General features: G+C 47.0%; 1 protein-coding gene across 1 annotated transcript in view; it reads left to right on the top strand.

The window, feature by feature from the left end:
• LMBRD2 (LMBR1 domain containing 2) overlaps positions 1-26,464 on the top strand; it is a 1,998,085-nt gene that overhangs the window by 1,734,232 nt on the left and 237,389 nt on the right. The window contains exon 15 of the mRNA XM_069627129.1: positions 22,487-22,533. Within this exon, the coding sequence (XP_069483230.1) occupies positions 22,487-22,533 (47 nt within the window). The remainder of the gene's footprint in view (positions 1-22,486; positions 22,534-26,464) is intronic.

The following is a 26,464-nucleotide window of genomic DNA, read 5'->3' as shown; positions in this document are numbered from 1 at the left end:
ACCTCAGAAAAGGTTAGACAACCGAAGTGAGAACTTTACCCACACTTACAACCGGACTTTAGTGATCAGACGCCACCACCTAAGAAAACTAAAAAAAGTCGCAACTACGATGAACTCCCCTAGCATATGGGAATCTTACCATCTGGAGCTCAGAGCATATAAACAGTGGCTAAGAAACAACAGATCACTACTCTATCAAGCTGATGCTGAAAGCATGATCATGATCATAGCTAACAAGAAAACCCGTGAATTTTGGAAACTGATCAACGAAATGAAATCTCATCCAAATTTGTCAATGATAAATGCTGTGCCGGAAGAATGTTGGTTTAACCATTTCTCTAAACTGTTTGATCATCCTCCCTCAGACACTGAAAGGGCACATCCACCAACCAAATCCGACTGGGTCGACCTACCCGATACAGAAGATATAAAGTCAATTATCATGAAACTGAAACCCTCGCGCTCACCTGGACCGGACGGTCTAGCTAACACCGACTTGAAGCAACACCCAGAGGCGTGGTCAGCAGCCCTGAGCCTGATATTCAAACACTGCAAGGAACGAAGGATAATTCCGAGCTCTGGACACAAGCCGATATTCAAAAAGGGCATGAGAGAAGACCCCTCCAATTATCGCCCAATTGCCCTATTGGATGTTATCGGAAAAGTTTTTGCCACTTATCTCTTGACCCACTTTCGGAACTGGACAACAACATCGCCAGCTATGGACCCTCTCGAAACCGGTTTCCAAAAAAATGCTAGCACAGGGGCTAACTTAATGATCCTAAGCATCTTTAGTCTTGCTTGGAGCAGCGAGAATCTTCCTTGCCTTTGTGGACTTGTCTCAGGCTTTTGACAGAGTAGATAGAGCCAAACTGTGGGCCAAGCTGAAAAACTGGAATTGCCCTAGCCAGATTCTCGACCCAATCATCGCTTTACACACGGATACTCATATATCAGTCAGGCTAAACAACAGTGGACTACTCTCCAATCCTAAACCATCCAATCGAGGAGTCAAACAAGGCTGTCCTTTGGCTCCAGCTCTTTTTATCTCTTTTCTCGGTGATTTCCAAACTTCACAAGAACCAATTTGATCGTTTCCTCCGAAAATAGGATCCACTATGGTTGCCAGACTCCTATATGCAGACGATCTCATCATTCTAGACCACACCCAGGTGGGTCTCCAACGACAACTGAACAATCTGCAAAAGTACACAAAGGAGAACAATCTGGAGATTAACAACTCAAAAACAAAAATATTGATTTTTCAAAAGCAAGGTCGTAAGAAAAAAGAATCGTTGAAGTGGTTTTTGAACCAATCAAATATTTGGGAGTAACCATCGACAGTTCGAAAAAATCTCTTAGCATGCAGAAAATCCTGTGGTGTAAAACCAAAAACTTAACAGCACAACTACGCACAGTGGACAGAAAATATGGTAAATTCAGTCTTCTCCCTGCAATTCAATTCTATAAGTCCAAAATAATTCCAGCCTTGACATACGGCATGGACGCGAATCTCTCCATTCCTATGACCCTATGGGCAAAGCTAGAAGGTTTCATCTGGAGAACAACACTAGGCTTACCTAAATCGACAGCAGTGGCTCCTATAAGGCGCAAACTCGGCCTGCTCTCCCTGGAGGCTGTAGTTGCGCAGAGCACGATTCAGCTCTACAAGAAACTGCGGAACAAAGACAGCTTGGAAATAAATAAAATGATTTCTGAAGAAATATTGAAGGGAACCAACAAATCCCTTACCAACTGGGCTGAGAAACAAAAGCTTACGCTGCAAGAAATAGCCTGCTCAGAAGAGGAATTAATTCAGAATCCCATGAGAATAAAATCTAAAATGGAATAGTTGGATTGGATAAAAACAAACGACAACTCAACTACGAACAAGTTACTAACCCACCTGCCACCAATTTACAACAAATTAAAGCAACCAATGGAGTACTGTCTGAAATATCCGACTAAGCGCCTCATGAGAACTCCACTCAAAGCCCGTTTAAATCTTCTACCGACTCAAGAAGTTCTGGCAATTCGGGCCACATCAAAAGAAAAATCCTGCAGACTCTGTGGAAATTCTCAATCCACAGAAACAATCAAACATCTTTTGATGGCTTGCCCTTCAATTGACCACGAAAGAGAGGCCTTTCTCGGCCCTATGTTCAAATCTTCATATGTCATCGACAACAATGTCTGGTGGAATCGTTTGATCACGGGAGCCAAAACTAGATGGCTAATAGCGGCTTCTAAGCTAATAGACACCGCTTTGTAGAAAATTCAGCAAAAAAATTCATCAATCGAAACCCTCAATCAACCAGCGGTATGAGCACACCAGTGTACACAGGAAACGGTAGACTTTTTTTTTTCCTCTTCAGTTGATAACAAAGAAAGACTTTCTTCTTCTTTTGTAAAAATCTAATTTTGATTAAATACAAATAATAATACATTTTTTTTTTAAAAAGCAGCGAACACTTCCAGCCAGTACCCTAGACCCCCAGGAACTTACCTTAGGAGTGCCAGGAATAAGGCCCCCCCACACAAACAAGAATATTTAACTTCCCAGTCCGCCATTACTATTCTGTGGTAGGCCTGCGCAGATAAAGGTAGTGGGGCATTGCCCACTATTTGTAACCTCTGCTACCTTCAATACTTCCTGGGCAAGGAAGACTGGGCCACATTAGCCAGGGCCAGTGATCCAACTGAGCAGATGGGGATAAAAAAAGCCAGCAGGAAACAAGAAGTTGTGGATTATTTGAAGCCAGAGAATGAGGAGGTGGCAGACCAGCGATCAGTACGAGAAAGTAGGGAGCATCGCAGTGTTGAGGCAATTACTTTCTAAGATGAGGTGTTGACTGAGAGATAGTGGTTCTGCATTGTGCATGTGTGTAAAAGTGTGGTGTAGAGGTGGCAGACAGGCCAAAATGTGTGGGAGACTCTGGCGGGGCCACAGTTTTTGGCCAGGGAATTAACAGACCCCAATCAAGGTGCATTGTGTGTGCAGACTAACTGGGTCTCCCCCTCTGGCAATCACAGGCAGTTTATACTGAAACATTGTAACACAAATGGAGGCATCAAAGTCTTACAGGCAGATAATTAGGCTCATGGCCAGCAGAGTAAGTTATGCACACTGGGCATGGGTGATTATCTGCGCTGGGCTGTGGGCACAAGGTGGGGCATTGATGGCAACCATACTGCCTAGGCACACCCAGAGGTAGAGTGAGAGGGAGGGAGCGAGCAGCACAGAGAGTGGCAGAGAGAGAGAGAGAGAGAGAGAGAGAGAGAGAGAGATAGACGCACAGCAATAGCGAGCGGCACACAGAGAGAGAGAAACACACACAGAGCAACAGAGAGAGAGACAGAGAGAGAGACAGAGAGAGAGACAGACAGAGAGAGAGACAGAGAGAGAGACAGAGAGAGAGACAGAGAGAGCGACAGAGAGAGCGACAGAGAGAGCGACAGAGAGACCGACAGAGAGACCGACAGAGAGACCGACAGAGATAGCGGGTCACAGAGTGGCGCAGAGAAAGAGAGGGCGGCACAGAGTGGGGGGGGGGCGGCACCAGAGACAGTGGCACAGAGTGGGTGGCACAAAGAAAGCGAGTGGCACAGGGAGAGTGAGAGGGGGGGAAGAGCGTGCCAGAGAGAGAGACACCCACACTGAGACACACACAAACAGGTCGGTGAAAAAGGGTTTTACACTGGAAGGGGAGGCAGGTGGGCAACATACCACATGATAAACACAATGGTTCCCACACAGCTGTTCCACGGTCCAGAGGGGCCATTACAGGAAGAGGGGGGCATCTGGGCAAACATAGGCAGGCCCCTTTGGGAGGGGAGGAAATTGTTCCTAGGAAGGTGATGGAGGGGCCAGCCTACCCCTGGATGCATTGATGGCAGGCATCATGGACTGGGAGGTTCTTCGAGGGGTTGGGGGTATGGGGCAGGCCTTGGATGGGCTTATACAGTGCAGTCACACAGGGCAAGATGAAAAATACATTTGTGGAAAATTAAGTCATGCAATATATTGAAACTGAAAAATACAGTGGGGATAGGAAAAGTCATGCACTACATTGAAAATGGGGAAACACATACAACAAACCCACCGTAAACAGCAAGTAACATGGAAACTTTCTTCAGGTTGTCTCTTGCACATTTCTCACTTTGTTGTGCACACTTGCACCTTCCCCATTTTGCGTTCGGGTCGCTCGCACCCTTTCCTTTCTTTCGGGTCGCTCGCACCCTTTCCTTGCTTTCGGATCCCTTGCACCCTTTCCTTGCTTTCGGATGCCTTGCACCCTTTCCTTGCTTTTGGATGCCTTGCACCCTTTCCTTGCTTTTGGGTCGCTCGCACCCTTTCCTTGCTTTCGGGTCGCTCGCACCCTTTTCTTGCTTTCGGGTCGCTCGCACCCTTTCCTTGCTTTCGGGTCGCTCGCACCCTTTCCTTGCTTTCGGGTCGCTCGCACCCTTTCCTTGCTTTCGGGTCGCTCGCACCCTTTGCTTGCTTTCGGGTCGCTCGCACCCTTTGCTTGCTTTCGGGTCGCTCGCACCCTTTGCTTGCTTTCGGGTCGCTCGCACCCTTTGCTTGCTTTCTGGTCGCTAGCACCCTTTGCTTGCTTTCTGGTCGCTAGCACCCTTTGCTTGCTTTCTGGTCGCTAGCACCCTTTGCTTGCTTTCGGGTCGCTCACACCCTCGCCTTTTCTTTATATTCTTTAAAGTTCACTTTCCTCTTATCTCTCTTGCTTTCTGCTTTCTTTACCTTCGTGCCGCTAGTAAATCCTGTCTGTTTTGGCTCCCGTTCAGGCCACCTGCACGCTCCCGATTTTCTCTCTTCACACCACAAAGCTCACCGGGTAGCGCAGCGCTGGCGAGCGGTCTGCTCACGATACAGTGGGTCGAGGTCAAGGTTTCACCACCTGCCCCTCAGACACCCTTCGGGACTGGCTCACATCCCAAGGGAACAAGCATCTCTCTGGACACGGCCAGCAGGTCGCAGCCTGCCTCACTCAAGCTCTCTAGAGACACATCTCCCTAGCCACGCTGCAGTCCCACCGCTCTTCTCCGGATCTTCCAGGCTTCTCGTCCAGCTGCTCCCTGCTCCTTGGCTCCTCTAGTGTCATGACCACTGTGGGGTGCACAAGTTGTGCCACAAGCAGGCTTCCACCAGAACCCTGAGGGCCTTAAAACCACTGCAAAAGGGCTCCTAGCCTTTGGCACCAGGCTCATATGTAGGAAGGAAGGGCTGTTCGAACTAGGTCCCATTTATGTACATGGGCCTTTAAATCCAACATGGAAGTACCCACACAGTCTAGTTCTAAGAGCCAAGCCATGCGGTCTAGTGTTTTGGGTGTGGCAGGCGTGGAACTACTTTCCCTGGTACTAATTTACCTGGGCTATATAAACCACACCCTGACTGCAGAACCCGCTTCGTTTTATTCTGCAACCAGCAGCGTGATGCTCACTGTCCAGCTCCTGGTCTTCAGCATCATCCTGTAATCCTGCAAGAACAAGATTATTCTGTTTTACCTGAGAAAACACCATCCAGCACTCAGCATCTCAACTTGGCTGCAATCTGTGGAAACCGAGAGAAACATCACTCACCTGTGAGTACTAGCTTAAGGACTTTCCGGCGAACCGCTACCACAGCTGCTGTTCGAACATTGCGACCTGCAACAATGAGAAAGGGAAAAACAATATTAGAATGTGTGCTTCCAAAACATCGAATTCCATCAGTCTTACCTGAATTCCATCGCGCTACGCCACGCTTCCATCCGGAGCACCACAGCAACATCTGCAAAGGAAAAGAGACATATTCAGGTTCGCTTTCAATATTAAACAACCGCACAGCGCTGTACTTACCTTAACGGATTCCGGGGGCCTGTTTTTCATCATGTTCTCATCCACTCGCAGCACCACAGCGGCCTGCGAGGAGAAGAAGAAAACGCAGGTTAGCTTTAAAAGACAATTATAGGCACTGCGCTTCGCGCTTTCTCTTACCTAGAAACGTGCCTCTCCATCCGGCACACCAGCATCAAGACCTTCGCACCTGAAAAGGAGGAGATAAAGACATTAACAAATTCCCACTATAAACAGAATAAAGACTTACAATTAACAAACCTACCTGCCTACCAGCAGATTCGGGGTCACAGTAGGCCTGGACCCAAGGAAGGCGCACTGCACCAGTGAAGCAACTCGGGCAATTCGCCAACAAACGTCAAGCACCCCTGCACAAGAAACGCAGGACGGATAACTCACCCTACAAATAACTAAGGTGAGAAAAGAACCCAGTGGGAAGGGAATCGGTCAGAGGGAGGTGGGAGATTCACCCATTAGAGACAGTTATCACAAATCTTCCCTTCTGTAATTGCAAATTCGGTATTCAGCACTGGGCAACTACGCATCCAGGGTTCCAGATCTCGGAGCCTTCCAGACGCCCCCGGGGATATCAGGTGAGCGTAACATCTGGCCAGTCAGAATCCGCAACTCGCTGCTTCTGGCAGATCCACACCTTTTGTATTGTAGGGGAGAGCCAAGTGGATTCATGTGTGCAGTTTTAGTCAAATGCCTGACTCTATTAATGGGGCAGCCTAATTGTGGTATATATTGTAGGCCTCTGTTTGTCTCTGTGTTGTTCCTATGTGTAATCTGCATTGCTCTGGATCACCTCTTCCTCGTCCCAGTACATGTTGGAAATGGGGGGGAGAGATGGAATGGGACTGGAAATATCCCATAAAAGCTCAGGGCGAGGATTTTAGGTGGTATTGGGAAAAGGGGAATGCTATGTCTCGCCCTTGGTTGTTCTCCTCCCAATCCCTCATGACCCTTCACTCAGGTGACCTTCCCTCGCTTGTCCACCCCCAGGGTCGGGATCTAAAAGTGATGGCCCTTCCCTGGCCACCTGAATAGAGGATCCTGGGGGAGTAGGTGGGAGAACACAGTCACCTTTCTCACAGTGGTTAGTTTCTAATAAATAGATTTCCCCCAGCATTACCAAATCTGGTTTGTCACTTTATATCTTGAAATGCTGTCCCTCTTTTGATTTTATCCCCATAACTGTTAACATTCCATAACATGAACATGAGCGATGCCTCATCCATTGTCATCTTTTTCTGAGAAATCTAGATAGTTTTTTGCTGACATCGTAGAAGAAAGGCGTCTACCAGTGTAACTACCTATTTTGTGTTCCTTGGCGTTACACAATTCCCCATAACCTCAGCATCAACTCTTTTCCTTTTCAACTCCACCCTCCCAACACTTCCTTTGCCATATAGGTATCTGACACTCAACTTCAATATATTAGAGCAAGTTAAATCTAAGCGAAATTGGATATTGGCAATTATTAAAGCTAGAACAAAAATACACTTACTGAGGGTGTGCTGTACACATTCAAACGGATGAAGAGTCATTATCCAAAAGTATCTCCTTTATAGCCAAACCTAGCAGAGTGTTTCTGGGAATGTTTTGCGCATACTTCAAACACAACTTATAAATATGTTCAACACATCTTCCATATATATGTTGTAATGTTATTTGTATTTAAACTATCTCCACTCATATATATTAGGCCTTATCTTGCCAACACATCTTTCGCGCTTCAGCTCTCCTCATGTTAAGCATGATTCCATTGTTCATTGCTCATGGTATTAAACAATCCTTGTTTGTGAGAATAATGTAATTATTCTAAGCTGCGTTCTTAACAGACATGACAAACACAATTGAGAATAGAAATATTCTGATTTAAATAATGTACAAATTGAACAATGGAGTGTGAAATGATAAACATGAATAAGGAGAAAGAGACATATACTTCTATTTCACATCACCAGTGGACAAGAAAATTACAAGATCTAATATTCCCCACAGGGAATTGTTCAGGGCCAAAAGTGAGAGGGACAGATATGAAGCAGAAGTGGTAAACAAAAGCAAGCACTTCATTGAAAGGGGCTATAACCCTAAGATCATTAAAAAGCAATTTGTAAAGCTACAAAGCTAAACAGAAGTAATGTGTGAACCCCAAAGACTAAGACCACAATTAAAGACGGAAACCAACTGTGAATCATCACAAAATACTATTTTGATAAATATAAAATCAGAACAAGTCTACAGAAATATTGGCCTATATTACAATTGGATAAAGAATTAATACAATATATTGGCCAACTATTGTATGTTGTAGAGTTCCAACTATAAGTAACAGAATAAGTAGAAGTTGTGCAACACCTTAAAAAGGAATAAGAAAGCAAACTTTGAGGCTATCCGGTGGTATTGAAGGGTCTTACAGCTGTGGAAACCGTAGCATGTGTTAGTTGTCTTTGGATAGGACTAAAGAATGGTATACATACTCTGGTAGGGAGATTAAATTGAAACAGTTAATGAGCTGCAGAAGCACTCATGTTATATATGTATTGATTTGAATTTGTAAGGAAAATACTACATTGGGTGTTTTAAGAGTGCAGTGAGAGTCTGAATTAGAGAACATCTTACTGCAATCAAAAACAAAGATGAAAGATCCCCAATGGACAGCACTGGCACAAGGACCTTGCTGAAAACAGCATAGATGAACTACAGTTCTTTGGCATGACTCTGACGCACAACAGGGACAGACTGGGTAATTGAGAGCTTAAAATGTATCACCAAGATGACAAATTCATCTCTAACTTGAAAGCAATTGAAGATGGACTTAACACCGATTAATAACTAAATGTGTTCTTATGATTATAAATATGACTTCTTTATTTTCGAGTTTGATATTAATTTCCTGGAGAGTAAGAGTAGACTCAGAATGATCCTCTTTTTAACAAAACATCCTTTATATTAAATAATCTATTCAGAGTGAGCAAAAAAAGCAACAAAGAAAACATTTGTATTTGTTTCAGATATAAGGGATTGGTATGCATCAAAACCAGTGTTGCTATCAGTTTCTTAAATATTCAGGAACAACATATGTCCTTTACCAATCAAATGACAGATATGTGAAAACAGCAACAGCTATGGACATACCAATATGGCTGCCACATTGGTTCTGTTTACAAAAGCTCATGCAGGGTCTAGACACAAGATGATCTTGAATTTATTTTTACTTTCAAAGGATACATATAGACACGGGACAGCAAAATGGTGAACAGAACGCCGTCTGACATGAGGAGAGAAGAGCATGCGATACAAAGAGTTTCTGTGGGATGGAGGAAACACGAAGATGATTTGTCAAAAGTGGTTTAAACTCATATTTGAACAATGATTATATAACTGTCACATTATCCTCGACACACTGCGGTTCTGCTCCATTGTACACCAGATGCACCCTTGACAATTAGTGACTTCTACTTACAGCCTGATGTAAATTCTTGTAACAATGTACAAGGGTGCAGTACTATTATCTATATTATTTCTAGTATTCCACGTTATTACATTTTAATGCATTTAAAGTGTGACATTGAGTTGATTTATATTGAAATTAGTTGTTGATAATGTTTATGGTCCATTTAGGTTGTGTTTTAAGTTGGCCCCCAAAACAAAATTAAAACACCATATAAGCTTTTTGGAAGGCTACCTGTTATTTCCTATGGTTACTAGGAGCATTTTTGTCATCTGTGATGTCATGTGTGACATGAGCAGTGTACGCTTGGGGATGAGCTAACCTTAATTTGAGATTTTCAAGTTATATATTGTTACTTCAGCCCTATCTCCAGCTGAAGGCCACAAGAGACTCCTCTGGGAACACCAATCAGGAAGAAATCTATTCTATGTGATTTTTCTGCTTTTTGAAGGCTGCGCATAAAAAAAGACTGTTTTATTTTGGTCGATTTTGTATGGCCCTCAAAAAGCAGGTAAAGCACATGGCTGAGTTTTTATTTTTTTTTATTTTTTCTTTTTTTTTTTTCTTTCAGGGGTTTTCAGTCCCCAAACCCCCTTTCCTCCTCGCCCCCCACCACATACACGCACAACCAGTTTCATTTCCCCCCTGCCCCTCACCCATCTCAAACATGTGTTTCCACACACACACACACACACACACAGACACTCATTCACTAGACACTCCTCTGAGTCACCCTGTGGCTGCCAGCCCCTGCGCGCACTTATGTGTTTCGCAGGGGCTAACAGTTCGATTTAGAAAGACTACTCTGTACAGTCACGGAACGGTCTTTGTAAATCAATCTTTTTTTTCCGGCAAAAATAAAACTGCCATTTAACTCAATACCAAGAAATCGCCTCATACCAGCAACACCATGGACAATAGCAGAGAGACCAACCACTGATGGACTAGGCGAGCAGGTGACGAGAGCGTGCCCAAGTTAGTATTTCCTGGGGGCGTCTCAGTTAGGGCAGTACAGTGAAGTGTGAAGGCCAGCCTCTTTGCCTGTGAGCCTTTGCCCTGCTACTTGTCTGTAAGTACCGTTAATTGCTGCTTCTCATCTTCACCCTCGCCATGCACTTCTTATGCTATCTCTTAATTTCCCTTCAACTTCTCTCTTCATTCTCCTCCACTCAGAACCATCTCAAATTCTTCCCATCCCTGCCATCTCTTCTCCTTGATGCCAGCTCACTTCTTGCTCAATGCTGGTAAACCACTGCACTCATTTTAAGTCCTTTCTAGATCTGACTGCTGTGCCAGTATCCTCTATGGCTTTCCCCAACTATGTTTTTTCACCTCTGGACAAAGTCCTCCTCTTCGTGGTCCCCATACTTTTCAACTTTTCTTGCTTTACCTCTAACACCTACCCCCCATCGCCAGGTTGGTTTGCTATCTATGAAACAATGGGCTAAGTAACTATCCATGGACTCTCTCCACCCTACCTATCTGCTCATCTCACTCCCTACTCTTGTCCTCGCTCGTTAAGATCATCCTCTGCTCGCCTCCTTGCCACAACTTGCGCCCCTGTGCGCCCTCTCATTTCCGTGCTCTCCCTTTGCTCCCCTACTCTGGAATGCTCTTCCTCTCCCTCACCACACTACTTCAAATCTACCTCTATTTAAATCCAACCTCTCCTTCTTTCTGAAGAACCTGTTATCTAGCACTCTATGCTACTGCATCACCCTGTTTTCCTCTCTCCCTCTACCTTTCATCGACAACCTAACAGCCCTTTTTTTCTGTCGCCCCTCCATCCTTAATTCAGTGCTTTCTCCACCATCCCGTTCCTATGTCATTTTGTCCTGTTCTCGTCCCTGGTTTGTTTCCACCTTTCCCTGAAACATCTGGTCTTCAAGTCACATTTTCTCACCCCATTGTAAAGGACCCATATCCTCCGCTCTGTTATCAATGGTATATTCTGTAAGCTCTTTTCTGCCAAAAATGCATTGCTTTCCCAGTCATATTTATAAATAAAATACTTTAAGCCTCAGTGTAATGTTTATCTCTAACATTCAATGGTTTTTATTGCAAAAGGATAATAACTTTGTTTTTAGTGAACCTGTTTTTTACTGATCTATCAATGTGTCTAACCGAGCGGTCTCTCTCCAGAGGCATGAATAGACCAAGAGTTTGCGCAGGGACTTACCTGTGTGCCTAGTGTACAGCCGTATCCCTCGGGCACAATAAACAAAACAGTGCGCACGGGGCATATGCTAAAAAGGCCATGCTTTGGGCACAGTGTGAGTATGAGCAGTGCTCACTGGGCAAGGTCCCAGTGGCCATTTTGCATAGGGCATACCCTTAGCTATCCCTGGGTACAGTGAGATTACCAACAGGTTATGCCTACAGCCAAGACAAGAGGTCAATGCATATGGGGCTTTGACTTCTGTACATGGCCTGCACACTGGCTTGTGGCCGTGTCTAATGATTACTGTACCTCTGGCGTTGCTTCCACCATGACCAGTGGACCTGCACTAGGGGCAACGTGCTACTGATCACAGCCCTGGTCTAATCCGCCATTCTCCCTGCACAGTGGCCACTGGCCATGGCCAGAGCCCATTTTGGGAGGTAGAGTGGCCAATCTGGGACAGATGCCTGGAGGAGGGACCAGTGCCTAATGGAAGGCTCTATGGGTCACCAGTCGGCCTAACACTTGCTGGGTGGCTAGCAGACCACAGTTGAGAATGTGTCCCCTGTCCCTGGCACAGGCTAGGGTGCTGGGTACTTTGGGGCGAAAGGCCATGCACTTGGCGCGTGAGTCAATGGCCATGGAGGCAAAGCAGGGCCTATATTCATGCCCTCGGCCTACTGGCAAATGACCATGACCAGTAGCTACTTTGAAGGGCACAGTGGTCTCTAGCTATAAACTGATGGCACTCTTGGAAAGTGGACTGGTTGACTCTGGGCTGGTGTTCCTGGAGCCATGCCATAGGAACTTGGTGGAAGGCCAATCCCGGCAAAGTGTTCACTGGGCATGTCCGCCAGCCTTGCCGCGTGTGCACTGTTGTGGTAATACTGTATATCATTAAACAAATGAACAAAGGGCACGTCTGCCAGCCTTGCCGCGTGTGCACTATTGTGGTAATACTGTATATCATTAAACAAATTAACAAAAAAATACGGTTAGAGGGAAGTTCTGGTTACCTTTCCCTTACAAACCTTCAATTTCTGATCAAAATTATTCTTCACTGGACTTTATAGTTGCAGCACAGAACAACAAAACCAAAAAGATGTAACTTGGTGGGGCCTAGTGCATATCCATGGCTGCAGGCCGTTGGCAGTGACTGACGGACCCAAAATAGAGGCAAAGTGTTGTTTGGACTCGCCATAGGACCGGTACAAGGGCTACTGGTCATGGCAGCAGGCCCTAGTCCATTGCCACTCTGGGAGGGTAGATGCTTTCTGGGGATGTCCAAGGGCAAACCAAAGAGCAACTGGCCAGCTTGGCTGGACCAGGATATTTCCCACTGGAAGTGTTTATAGACCACTTGTGGCATCTGGACCCACTGGGAAGCTTGCTGACCACTATTGGGGACAATGTGGCTGCTTTGTCGAGAAAGAGAGGGCACAGGGACCAGTGGCCGTTACCAGATGTCACTCCGGAAGGCTGGGCATGCACCCCTGGCAGAATAACCCCAGCTACCGTGGGAAGCCACAACGATCCTGTACAGCCTGCTGAATTACTTCTTGGGCACTACCCAGCAAGTCACATGATCTGTGGCTCTGATCTGGTAGCCCATTATTGGGTTTGCTGACCCAGGTCTGGGTTTCCCTACAAAATGGACCACAAACCCAGACCCAAGGCAGCCAGTCAGTTTGCCAGAAACTGCTATATGGCCATGTGACCAGCATAGCATACTTACTCCTACGTCCCATCCACTTTCATCCCTTGCCAGGGACGGGAGATGGAACCTTTTTCACCAGAAAAAAAAACCTTCTTCCCCTTTAAATTTAGAAACGCGCGGGGTCGCGACCCTGGTAGCATGCACTCCCCTGACTCCGCCCACCGGCGCCACTCTCAGTCCCCTTTTCCGCATTGATAGGAACGGGCCGATTTCACCAGCGCTCCTGGGTTTGGCTTTGGCCTTGTAATACCATGCGCTCTTCCCCGGATACTTTCTTTTGTCTTCTTTTTATCAATCAGATACTCGGTCCTCTGGTGCCAAGCTCCTCCCCGGCGCATGTCAACGTCGGCAGGCTTCAGCAGGTGTCCAGCCTGCGAGAGGCTCTTCCCTATGTCCAATCAACACACTCTTTGCCTCCTCTGCCTCGGCCCCGACCACGGTTGGGAGGGCTGTACGTGTGCGATGTGCTTACACTGCATGCTCTGAAGAACAGGTTAGCTCGGTGGAGGGAGCTCTTCGAGAAGTTGCCTCCAGAGGACTTGAAAGACTTCGTCACACATAAGTTGAGGCCCAAGAGAGGGACGCTTTTTTCCATTGCACCCCGCAAGGCGACTCCTTTCCAAAGAAGTGCCGGAGTGGCAGGAACCTTTCAGGTTCTCGCACCAGCACTGGTACCGTGGCTATATTAGCTACCGCCCCCAGGCCAAGGGGGCATTAGATCCTTCCAGAGACAGTGCTGAAGGAACGCAAGGTTCTTTTACCGGGTGTACACCTGAGGAGCTAAGCCCTAGTGCCGGCCAGATGTCCGAGGGGGCGCCTGCACGCGGCACTACCGGCGATACTGCAGAGGGCAACACGCCTACCAGGCCCCGTCCTGAGGTGCAGGGTAGGCCTCATGCTCCATCACCAAGAGTCTTGGAAGAGGCCGGGCCCAGTGAGTCAAGCACCACGACTTTGGCACGCAGCTCGACAAGATGGCCGCTCGTCCGATACCGCACCTTGGAACGGAGAAGGTGGGAGAACGAGTCACAAGGTGGGACACAACCTGATACGTGGCCTACAGCTTATCCATCAGCATCCCAGTGCAGGTTTACCCCGCAACCAGCTACACAGAGTACACACCAGCCCCAGCAGCCGCCCGCTACCCTGTCAACATCACTGGCCTGTGAGGACAGGTTCTTTGAAAAGTTCCTCACTCTCGTCTCGTGAGATCTCCCCAGGTGGGGGCCATCCTTCGGGATGTGATCAGGGACATGCTCCCTCCGGCCCCTCCACCTGCGCTTATAGTCTTTCCTCCCTTGGCTCCAGTGCCACAGGCCCCGGTGCAGCCCCTGCTGCCCTTGCCTGCTCCTTCGATTCTGGCTCCCCAGCCTCCTACAGTTCAGGCGGTCCCACACCAGCCTCCGCTGCAGGATCCACAGCGCAGCCCTCGGCGCTCAGCACTCCTCCACCCGCTCCGGACCAGCCGGATATCCTGGTGGACACTGACGAGGAAGAAGACCCCAACACACCGTCGTCAGCCAAGGCCTTCTATGAATGGTTTGCAGGTTTGGCAGAGTACTTGGGGCTTTCTCAACCCGAGGCCGAACAACCGGAGGTGGGGGTCCTGGCCAAGGTCTTCACTCTACGTGCCGCGGCAAGAACGGGTATTCCGATGCAGAAGGACATTGTCGCCTTGGCCAAAAAGGGGTGGCTTAAGCCAATTCCACCCAGGCTGTCAATCGGTGCCTCAACGCCAAGTATAGGCAAATGGAGGGGGACCCACTCTTGCTTTCGGCAAACCCTTAACCGCACTCTTCGGTAATCGCTGCACCATAACTCTACTCAAAGCCTCAGTCGTCCTCTGCCACCTCGTTCTCGGCGCTGTTAAGCAAAGATGAGATGATGTTGTAGGCTTACGGAAAAAAGCTTTATTCCGGTGCCTCACTGCACCTTTGTTAATCCAACGCGGATGCAATGCTGGCAGCCGTTAATCAGAGGCTTTGGTGGGAAATAGCAGACTTCCTTCCAGAACTTCTGGTGCAGAGCCAGGCACATTTCAAGGCGTGACTGGCGGAGGCCAAACTGGTGGCACAACACATCATGGAGTCCACTGTGGCCCACATCTCCACGGACATGCAAAGGTCTGCCTGGCTTCAGGCTACTAAATTCAACGGAGACGTCCATGAATGCATATTAGACCTTCCATTCGAGGGTGGTGACCTCTTTCACTCCACCAGCGAGGAGCTAGATAAAAAGAAAAACAGTTTGCAAACTGCAAAGTCTTTATCCTTACGAAGGCCACGCCCAAGGCGTTCACCCAGTCGCATCAACGCTCCAATAAGGGGCGGATGTTTGGCGGGTTCCAGGGCTTCCAAGAACCGAGGTCTAGGCAGCCTGACCGTTCTCTGAGTCAGCACCAGCGCAAACAACAAAAGGGGGGAGCAAGGGCTTCTTTCAGTGCCCCTCCTCCGCAACAGCCTCAGAGGGAAAGAAGGCATGACGTGCCCCTTGGGGTCCACGTGTCTCTAGTGGGGGGCAGGCTTGCCCTTCACGCACAGTTTTGGCTTCAGAAGTTTGCGGACCGTGGATACTATCCGTAGTGGCTACGGGGTACCGCCTACTGATTCCTCCCTCTCCTCACCTCCTGTCCTCTCCTCTCCCACAGATTGGGACAGCAACTATTTTGGTGGAAATTCGGTCGCTCGTCGAGAGCCAGGCAGTGGAAGAAGTCCCAGCCTCCCAGCGAGGCTTGGGCTTCTACTCCAGGATTTTCACCATAAAAAAGAAGAACCAGGCTGGCCTGAGAGGTGTTGGACCCCTCCACCCTCAACCTCTCCCTCCCTCTTCAAAAATTCAAGATGGTTACGCCAGCACTCATTGCAGAGACACTGTGCAGGGGAGACTGGATGTGCTCCCTGGATCTGAAAGACGCTTATCTACACATCCCTATTTGGCAGCCTCATCGATCAGTTCTGCGGTTCAGGATCATGGGCTACCATTTCCAATACAAGGTTCTACCCTTCGGCCTCAACTCAGCCCCCAGGGTGTTTACCAGACGCACTGCCTCCTCAGGGCCACCTCGTCTATCCATACCTGGACAACTGGCTCGTCTGGACGAGATCTCCGGAGGCAGTGCATCTCACTTCCGCCGTTCTTATGACCACTCATCACAAGCTGGGATTCTCCATCAACCTCAAGAAGTCTCAGCTGCAGCCTACTCAGTGCTTGAACTTTCTGGGCCTTATATGGGACACAAGCTCCAAGAGTTTTCCCTTCGGAGGACAAGATCATGGCCATAGAGAGGGCCGTAAGTCACTTCCTCAGCCGAGAAGTGACCTCGGCCTGATGGTGCCATCATTTACTGGGGATCATGGCGGCGGTCCTACCAGCCATTCCCGACACGAGGCTCAAGATGAGGAGATTACATCTGCACTTTGCAGCCTCATGGGATCAGGAGAGGGGCTCCCAAGCGGAGCTGGTCAGTATTCCTCCTTCTCTCCACCTGGACCTCACCTGGTGGTCCAGGGACTGCAACCTGCGGACTGGCAGCCCTTCCGACAGGTGCCCTCTCAGGCCACCATCACCACGGATTCCTCCCTGGAAGGCTGGTGGCTACGCTGGACAACCACAGTGTCCATGGAGTCTGGTCCCTGCAGGAGTAGGATTACCATATCTACTGGCTGGACCTGAAGGCTATCTGGCTAGCTCTCAAGGCTTTCCTTCCGCTCATTGGGGGCAAGGCCGTCCTCATCCAGATGGACAACTCCACCAGCATGTATTATGTCAACAAGCAGGGTGGCACCAGGTCCCCTCTGCTGTTCATCCTAGCGGTCAGCATGTGGGAATGGGCCCTATGGAACAAAATCTAGCTGACTTCAATCCACCTCCGGGGAGTCCAACCTGGAAGCAGACAGGCTCAGCAGAGCGGACAATTACGAATGGCAATTGAACTATCAGGTCCTGCTCGGGGTCTTCAGCAGATGGGGGACATCGCAGGTGGACCACTTTGCCTCCTGGTCTAACAGGAAGTACCAACAGTTTGCGCCCTGGCAGGGGCAGGTCCCCGGCTCCCTGGGCGACGCACTCCAGATACAGTGGAATGGCATGACAGCGTATGTATTTCCCTCCCACACCCCTGATCCACAGGGTGATCTGCAAGATAAGAGAATTGTGTCACCTCCTCATCATTCTGATATCTCTATGGTGGCCGGCAAGACCGTGGTTCTCGGAGCTCCCTAGCCTCTCAGACAGGCCCCCCGTTCACCTGCCACAGGGCCCAGCTCCCTTCCTCTTGCAGCAGGGGGGCAGGGTCATCCACCCCGCTCCACAGAAATTACCCTCGCAACGTGGTTCCTGAACAAGTCACACTGAAGCATCTGAGCCTATCGCAGGCCAATCTGGACATCATTCAGGGTGCTAGGAACAAAGCTACTAGGTGCCAGTACAAGAGTAAATGGACCAGGTTCTGTCACTGGGTGGACTCTAAGGAGATTGACTCCCTTACCTGCACATTGGACGATGTGCTCTCATTCTCAGCACACCTCACTCACTCACCTACTTGGCAGCCATAGGGGCCTACAGGAATTCCGAGGAGGAGGTCTTTTCCTCCTCCATCCCGGTGGTTAGACGGCATCTGGCGGGCCTCACCAGGCTCTTCCCACCCATCAAGAAGCCACACTGTGTGTGGGACCTCAATGTAGTGTTGGGCGCCCTGGTGCAAAAACCTTTCGAACCAATGGCGTCCGCGGACATCAGATTGGTAACAATTAAAATGCCTTTGTTGGTGGGTCTCATCTCTGCTCGAAGAGTCGGTGAGATCCAGGCTCTTATGGCATCAGAACCCTATACTACTTTTCACAAGGATAAGGTGGTCCTGAGAACGCACCCAGGTAGTCTCTGCTTTCCATCTAAACGAGGAGATAGTCTTACCTATGTTTTTTGACGATCTTAAGGACGATGCTCAGAAGGTCTTGCACTGTCTGGATGTCAGACACGCTCTGAAATTCTATCTGGACAGGACCAAGAGCTTCCGCAAGTAAGGCGCTCTGTCACCTTCCGGGGGGGGGGTGGTCAAGGCCAGGTTATCAGGCATCCAAGGCCTTTATAGCAAGATGGATGGTTTCGGCCATCAAGGAGGCCTATGAAGGGCAGCACGAATCACTTCCAGCTAGCATGCACGCCCACGCTGTTAGAGCCAGGGCCACGGCTGTCGCGTTCCAGCAGCAGGTTCTGTGACAAGTCATCAGCAGGGCGGCCACCTGGGCCACCCCTTGGCCACCCCTTCAGCTTTCTGTAAGCACTACTGTTTGGACGCCGGGTCTAAATCAGACGCAGCTTTCGGACATGTCTGCTTAATGAGGGTCTTCTCTCCATCTTGGAGCTACATTCAGTTGTAATCACCCATGGAGTATGGAGGAAAGGGGACGGGACGTAAGAGAAATTAATAGTTTCTCACCATAGAGACTAACGTACTACTAGTCCATAGTCCCCTTTCTTCCATACGTCCCACCATATTCCCCCCTAATAATACTGGTGTCATTGGGCAATGTCCTCAGAGAACTCGAATCCCCCCCACTCTGGCAGAAACCTGCGTGAAAGATGCAGACTGGTGTGAGAGGATTCAAAAAGCACTAGCAGACAAAATCACCATGTTACAATCCAAAAAAACAAACCATCTACCGTCCACTACTCCCAAAACACCTACCTGCCCCCCTTCTCCTTCTCACCAGTATCCACTAAAGAAGTAGAAAGCATCATTAAGGGCCTCAAACCCTCTAGATGCCAAGGGGACTCGTGCCCAGCTCCCATCATCCAGGATGGCGCCAACATGCTGGCTCCCTTCATAACAGCCCTTATCAACGCATCCTTCAAATCAAGCTCAGTGCCTAGCACCCTCAAGGAGGCCTGGGTCATGCCACTGCTAAAAAAAACCTAGTCTAGACCCCAATAACCCAACCAACTACAGGCCAAATACCACCGTTCCCTACATCCTAAAGATCTTAGACAGAGTGGCCTACCTGCAAATACAGAAGCACCTGGAGGACAATAGCCTCCTGGGTCTCAGACAATCCGGTTTCAGGCCAAGGCACGGAACAGAGTCAGCCCTACTGGACCTAAAATTCCAGATGGACGAGACAAAGGACAAGGGTAATCTAGCCATTCTCTCGTTACTAGATCTATCAGCAGCCTTCGACCTCGTCGACCATCAGATCCTCACGGAACATCTGATGACGTCAGCGGCCTTGTCTAATCAGGCGACTGCCTGGATCTAGTCCTTCCTAACCAACCGAACCACCCGGGTCTTCTCCCCGGGGGCCTCAGCACTCCTTGTCCCCATCACATGCGGCGTCCCTCAAGGCTCGTGCGTCTTGCCGACCCTATACAATATCTTCACTAAACTATTGTTTGCCCGCCTAGACAACCTGGGTGTCACATACACAAACTATGCTGACGACACCCAGGTTCTCATCACCCTATCGGGGTGCTATGACGAGGACTCCACCAGAATCAACAATCTATACATGGAGATCCAAGCCTGGATGGCAGAGCACGGGCTATGCCTCAACGATGAGAAAACTGAGCTCCTTCTTGTCGGCTCCCAACCACGGCTAAACGAACTAGACCCCCGTTACGCGTCCATCAACAAAGACGGTAACCAAATCACAGTTGCCAAATAAATTAAAACCCTTGGGGTTTATCTAGACTCCACTCTCTCGCTCAAAAGACAGGTAAATGCCACAGCCTCATCCACAGCTTACACAAATAAGCTCATCAACGCCTGCAAACCCTTCCTCTCTGCCTCCAGCTGCATTGCGCTAGCCAGAGCACTAGTGCTCTCAAAAATTGACTACTGCAATACACTCTTTCTCGGCATGTCAGAACGCATCCTGAACAAACTACAGGTGCTTCAAAATAATGCCCTCAGAATCCCACGACACGCCCACATCTCCAGCATCAGGCAAGATGCTCACTGGCTTCCGGTTCGAGACAGAATCACTCTCAGATCCCTCGTCATTGTCCATAAATGCCGCTCCAATGATGCACCCAAATACCTGGCAGACAAGTTCCACAACTACACCTCAACTAGACCAACCAGAACACCATACTCACACTGCCTCTCCGTTCCCAAATTTGCCCTAAAAAAAGCCAGCGGCGCCAGTTTCCCGTTCCTAGCTGCCAAACTATTGAACGCTATGCCGCTAATCCTCAGAACAGAACCCTCCTTTTGGACTTTTAGAGCCAAAACTAAAACTTGGCTTTCCCACAGAAACTCTGCCTAATGTACTTCCTCTCCGCATGTCCCTGTCGACCAGCCTGTAACCTGTTCTTCCATAACCCGCTCTTCCACACTTATTGTTGTTATTTCACAGTCTTATACTATTGTATTTTGTATATTCCTGACATGTTGTAACCGCATCTAAGTCTCCGGCGCCCAGTTACCCCAGGGTTCGGCGCGCGGTATAAATAAAGAAACTAAACTAAACTAATGTTAATATTGTCGACGCGTCAGTGGGGACTGGGGAATGGCGCCGGTGGACGGAGTCAGGGGAGCGCATGCTCCCAGGGCCGTGCCCCACGCACCTCTACATTAAAAGGGAAAGGAGGATTTTTCTGGTGAAAAGGGTTCCGTCTTCCGTCCCTAGTGAGGAACGCCCATGCAGTATGAAGGAAAGGGGACTATGGACTAGGAGTACGTTAGTCATTACGCTGAGTAACTATAACATTTTTAAACAACATTTTCTCACTACGTGACCATACCCCACACACAATCCAAATGGTGGGAGTAGGAACTAAGGTTGAGCAAAGCTGGCAATTAAAACGGAAAAAAAAACAAATTAAGGTAATAGCGACCTAAGACCATCTCAACGCGAACATGTTAATAGCCCGACAGATCAAAGGTGAATAACATAACCACCTATTGATAGGCAGAGACAAAAACATATGCGAAAAGTTCAAAACCTGCGAAGTCTAGACCATAGGGTCAAAACCCCCAAAACACAGGAACCAAAGCACCAGGTGCCAAAGGGTGATCCAGCAGAGTCCGAAGGTCTGCCTGAACAAAAAAAACCAAACCAGAAAAAGCTCAATACAACACTACACAGGAGAACGTCATTCATTGTGGTTCGTTCCTTGATCATTCTAAAATGCTTCTATGCAGACCCTACTGTCATGGTAGCTTCTGATTGCAACTGACAGGATAATGTGACTTTTGGCTCTGATCTAATATGGGGGTGGCCTATTACAAATGTTCTAGGCAATAAAGGAAAGACTCCAAAGACCAATGTCATGATGGCCATGCTGCGATAAATCAGGTGTTGGTACGAGCTAGGAGCCCTTTCACTCACTGAGTACCCCCACAACTAGGATGTGAGAAAGGAACAATGTGACAGTCAGGGATCAACAGACCACTCCGGATTCTGACGCAGAGGTTCAAAGGGGATTTTACAAACAAAACTAGCCAAGCTTCTGGTGGTAGATGAGGGAAATCATCGAAGAAACCAAAGATGAGAAATTCCAGCTTGTCTTTGGGCTGTAGTTAGTGGCACCTTCACTATCAGCCCCAGGGCTCTGCCTCGTGGTGGTCAAATTAGTTTCTGTACCTCTTTCTTGCCCCTGCAATTTATAGACTGAGATGGGATCTGATTGGCTATGGTGGTCACATGTTTTATTTCTGACAAAAGACTATATATTTTTTTGCTTCTTTGTGAAATGTAGGCCTTGTAGTATTTGCCTCCTTTAGCAATTACTATTTGTGTAGAAAAAAAGGGAAGCATAATCACTCTTGTCATGACCTATAATTCATAAGTGAATGTTGACCATTGCGTATGCACAGTGACGGGAGTAAGAGCAACATTAGTTGTTTTGCATCACCTAATGTTGTCCCTCTATAAAAACAAAACAATTATGACTGAGTGAAATCAGCATCAAATTTGTAGTTGTATTTGCTTATAATACCTTTTCAACATATTTTGCTTTAACTTAAACCAATGGTAAACACATTTTCCTAATTGAATGTATTTAGTCTAGTTGCTTTATCAACATTTGATGCAATTTGCCTGACTAGTTTCATCTGAATATATTGTACACAATTTTGGAAACGTGACAAAGTTTGAAAACGCTTGTAAACCCATCTATGGCACAATGTTCTGAAATAGATTTCTTATGCTTTTCTTCACCACGTTGGAAAACTTGGAACTAAGTACAACTCTACATGACAATTTAAACAACGTTTCTACGCTTTGCACTATTGAATTCAAGGCAATGTTGCTTAGGCATTTTTCTGTATTTTCACATTTGCTCTCGTTTTTGCTAGAAAAAAGAAAACGGCTAAGACAAGAAGAAGGTGAAAACAGACGAAGGGTAACTAAATCTTTTACTACCTGTAATTGGAAAAATACTTTAAATGTGCACAGGATAATGGACTTGCGTATTGTCTGGGCGCCTTAGGATTTTCAAGACTGCTGTTTAGGAAAACTTAGATGTTTTAGTTTTGAAAATGTTTAAATGGAGGCTTTGGTTTAATTAAGAGTTAGACTTGTAGCATGTCTACTTTTTTTTTTTTACCACTCCCTCATGAGACTCTGGAACCATGAATATTTCAGCAACTCTAGTTCATCAAGTCATTTCCTCCATTCTTTAGTAACAGGACATCTTGTATGTTTCCTTTAGCTGATTTCGATAACTAAAAGATTCAATTTAAGCTTTTCCAACGTTTTGAAGGAATCTATTTGAAATTACTTTCCATGTTGCCAACAATGTAAGCTTATGCTCCTTGATGATTCATCTCTACTCTAGAAGCTGCAGAGAATTAGCCTTATTCAAATTGAGAGCTCTGCACTAGGTAAATGGCACTTACCAATCGTAGCATGGATGGGGCAAAAATAATCCAAAAAGAAGCACACGAAATTCAAAGATTCCAATCCGTCACTTTTCATGAAAAACGGACTAGTACCTTGCAGTGTATTTTTGGTGAAAAGTATGGCAAATCATTAACAGCACTGGGCCACTGACATTGTTTACAATTACAAGCATAGTGCACTAACTAATTAAAGTGGCCCAGATTGTCTCTCCAGCACTGACCAGTCAGGTCGGCCCTTAACATTGGTATATGACCCCGTCCAAGCCTGTTGGCATATGGAAAACTCCAGCAGTGGGTAGTTGCAAGATGTTCAGTTTGGTAAAGCAAGACTTCTGCATTCTTTTTTTCATTGACTATTTATTGTATTTGCAGTTATGTACTTGGGGCTTGATTTAATGTTCTATTATAATTAATTCTATGACACGAAATGACAAACAGTCATCAAAAATGGTGATGTAAATCTAAGCAACACACTAGTCTATTAAATAAATCGTGGTAAGGTGACAAGATAGCAATACATTCAAACAGAAACACTTAATTAAAGAGTGTTCTGAGCAGCTCTGTAGTCAGATGTCTTACACATTTCTTTGACAACAATAACATACTACTGTTATACATGTAGTATATGAACTTGCACTATACATTTATGTTACTAACCCTCACTTGACTGTGAAGTGTAAAACAGTTTGTAACTCTGTTGTTTGCCCAATAGGGCTCACATGTGTTTTTAAGGTTCAATTGTGTTTTTGTGAACCTACAGATTTTAGATGTGTGTCTAAACCTATGAATAAATTGAATTATCCCAAAAAAATTCCAACCTGTCTGTGACCTCTAATAGCTATTATTTGTACAAACTAGCTACCTGCTCTTTAGGCCTACCTACCTTTTTACACGGTTGAAAAGGGGTAGCTGTTGACTCCCTTGTTGTTTCTTCTATGTTACACATTTCTTTACAGCATTAGATAGTTGGCATATGACCTGGTGGTAACACAGTTGGAGCAAAGCATAGACATGGGACAAATGCGGGAGAGAAAGTCATACATTGAGGGGGACGGATGATTCCGGTGGATAATGGTAATGTTCATTTATATAGCGCCTATACACAGGAAGTCTTTCAAAACGCTCCAATATTGCTCTGGTGGAAGGTAGGTATTGTGCGGGGGCGATCCTATTGAGTGTGTGGACACTCCTTTAAGGTGTAGGCTCAGCTTGAGTGTTGATTTAAATCGGTGAATGTTGGTTTTGTCACAATTCTGTCTTTCTAATTTAGCAATTTAAGTAGAAAATGAAGCAATAAATGAAAGTGGAATCTAATACGGCTCTACTAAATATTTCCACACAAGCAGACTTCCTAGTACTGCAATAGATGGTAGTTCTTTCGTTAATGGCAATGAGTTGGCACAACCGCAGAGGTGTCATGGCGGGCCTGGTGCCTGCAAAACAATGCTAAAACCTGGAAGACCGGAAGAGTGGAAATCTCCCATCTGCCGCCATATGCAGAAACGCAGCAAGGCACAGAGCTGCCAATCAGAACGAGTGAGAAGTCTAAAAAGAGGAAGCGAGAAAGCAGACTAACCTGACCAAGCAAGTGCCGAACCCCGTGAGGTCGCCCACAACAAACACAAGTTTCGGGCTGGACTGTAGTAGCCGGAGGCTTCTGGGAGAGTCTGTAATAAAGAGCAGAGACTGTGATTACCTTAAGAGCAATAAGGGAATATAAAACCAGCATCACAAGATAACTAAGGAATGGTTCAAAGCCCTAAACAATGACGATTACCCAGGCTTACAGCACAGGGAGTCTTAATTCTATTAAAGACACAGAGGTAAACATGCTTCAACTTCTCTTAACTCTTCAGCAGTTTCAAAACTCATCTCTCATGTATAACATGTTTCCCTTCCTCTTCTTTTAATGCTCTGAACTGGCATAACTGAACAAACTCTTGCCAATGAACCTTGCTACCCTGCGCTTCTGACGTAAAACGACTCTTTCTAATGGATTGTGTCCTCCCACTCATTCCTCATCTTAGATAAATCCTTACCTTCAGCCTTGCTGCTTCGGAAAAAATGTTCTCTCTCCATCAGAGGGCGCTCCACTCAAGGCTGCGGCGTCGATATCCCGCGGGAGCATCCGTCGAGCGCTGACGTCATCCACTGTATAAATGCCTCCAGCGTGCCCGTTGGCCTCAGTTCCGTTTTTCCGTTAGCTACGCTTCGGATCGAGAAAACGGTGCTTCAGTTCATAGAAAATGTCTTCATCTAATCCTTCCACACCGAAGACTGGATAAAAAAAATGCCAGAAATGTGGGAGAAAGATATCGCTGACTGATCCCCATCGGAATTGCCTCTAGTGCCTCGGTTCTGACCACCGTATAGACGAGTGCGGTTTTTGTCAATCGATGACCCATAAGGCCTTAAAGGAACAGAGAGGTAAACTGGTGGTAGGGGAGGAATCTTCAAAGTTTTTTTCGAGAGGGAGAAAAGACTCAGCTGAGTCTTCATCAAAACGTCACAAAAGATCTAGGCCGAAGAGTAGATCCAGAAAGTCCTCTTCTTCTTCCTCAAAAAAGGCGAGGAAAAGACAATACCGGTCTCCCTCTTCCTCTTCTCGACGTCGTCTGAGGAAGTCATTACATGTCAGTCAAAACATGATTCCCAAGAAAATGGGAAGCCTTCAGAACATCTATGATAAAGATTTTTGAGAATGCGGCCCAGACCCCCTCCAAGTCTAGCAAAGGCCATGCCCCTGCTCATACAAAAAGTGACAGGGGAAGATCTAAGACTAGAAAATCTGATAAAAAATCGTTGAGGGTGTCGTCCAGGGAATCTTCCCCGACGCCTCATAAAAATTGCCTACCGGGGCAAAAATCAGGGGTAGAACTCGAAAAAATGGTTTCAGACACTCATAGGCCATCAAAATCCTTGTCTAAAACTTCCTCGAAGCCTCTATCGAAGGCGGTCGAACACAGGGTGTCGACAAACCATCCCAAAAAGGTTACGTCGATTGCACAGTCGACAGTGTGGAAGGCTCCTTCGACGGTGTCGACAATTCCTTCGGCGGGGTCCACAATTCCTTCGAAGGTATCGCAGATTACCTCAACGATATTGAAGGTGATGACTACAACATCAACGCCATTGATGCTTTTGTCGACGTCTTTGTTCATTCCGGTTACAAAATCGACACCTGTGTCGAAGTCAATGCCACATGAAAAGATATTTCATCCTGAAAGTAGACAGGATTTCTTTAGAACCATGTCCTCCATTTATGAGGGAGATGCATCAGGAGAAGATGATGTTTCACTTGCTGGTGTGAAATTTGGTATAAAAAAAGACCCTGAGGAGTTGATTGACCCTCATTCTAAGATGGCAGACTTATATGAGTGCTTGCAGTCAGCAAGTGGTCTGGACGCATCGCCAGAATATGAATTTGCAAAA

This window comes from Ambystoma mexicanum, chromosome 6p, assembly GCF_040938575.1.
Source record: "Ambystoma mexicanum isolate Mex_15411 chromosome 6p, UKY_AmexF1_1, whole genome shotgun sequence".
Classification (NCBI taxonomy): domain Eukaryota; kingdom Metazoa; phylum Chordata; class Amphibia; order Caudata; family Ambystomatidae; genus Ambystoma; species Ambystoma mexicanum.
Note: the sequence above shows the minus strand (reverse complement) of the source record. Positions and strands in the feature narration are given on the sequence as shown.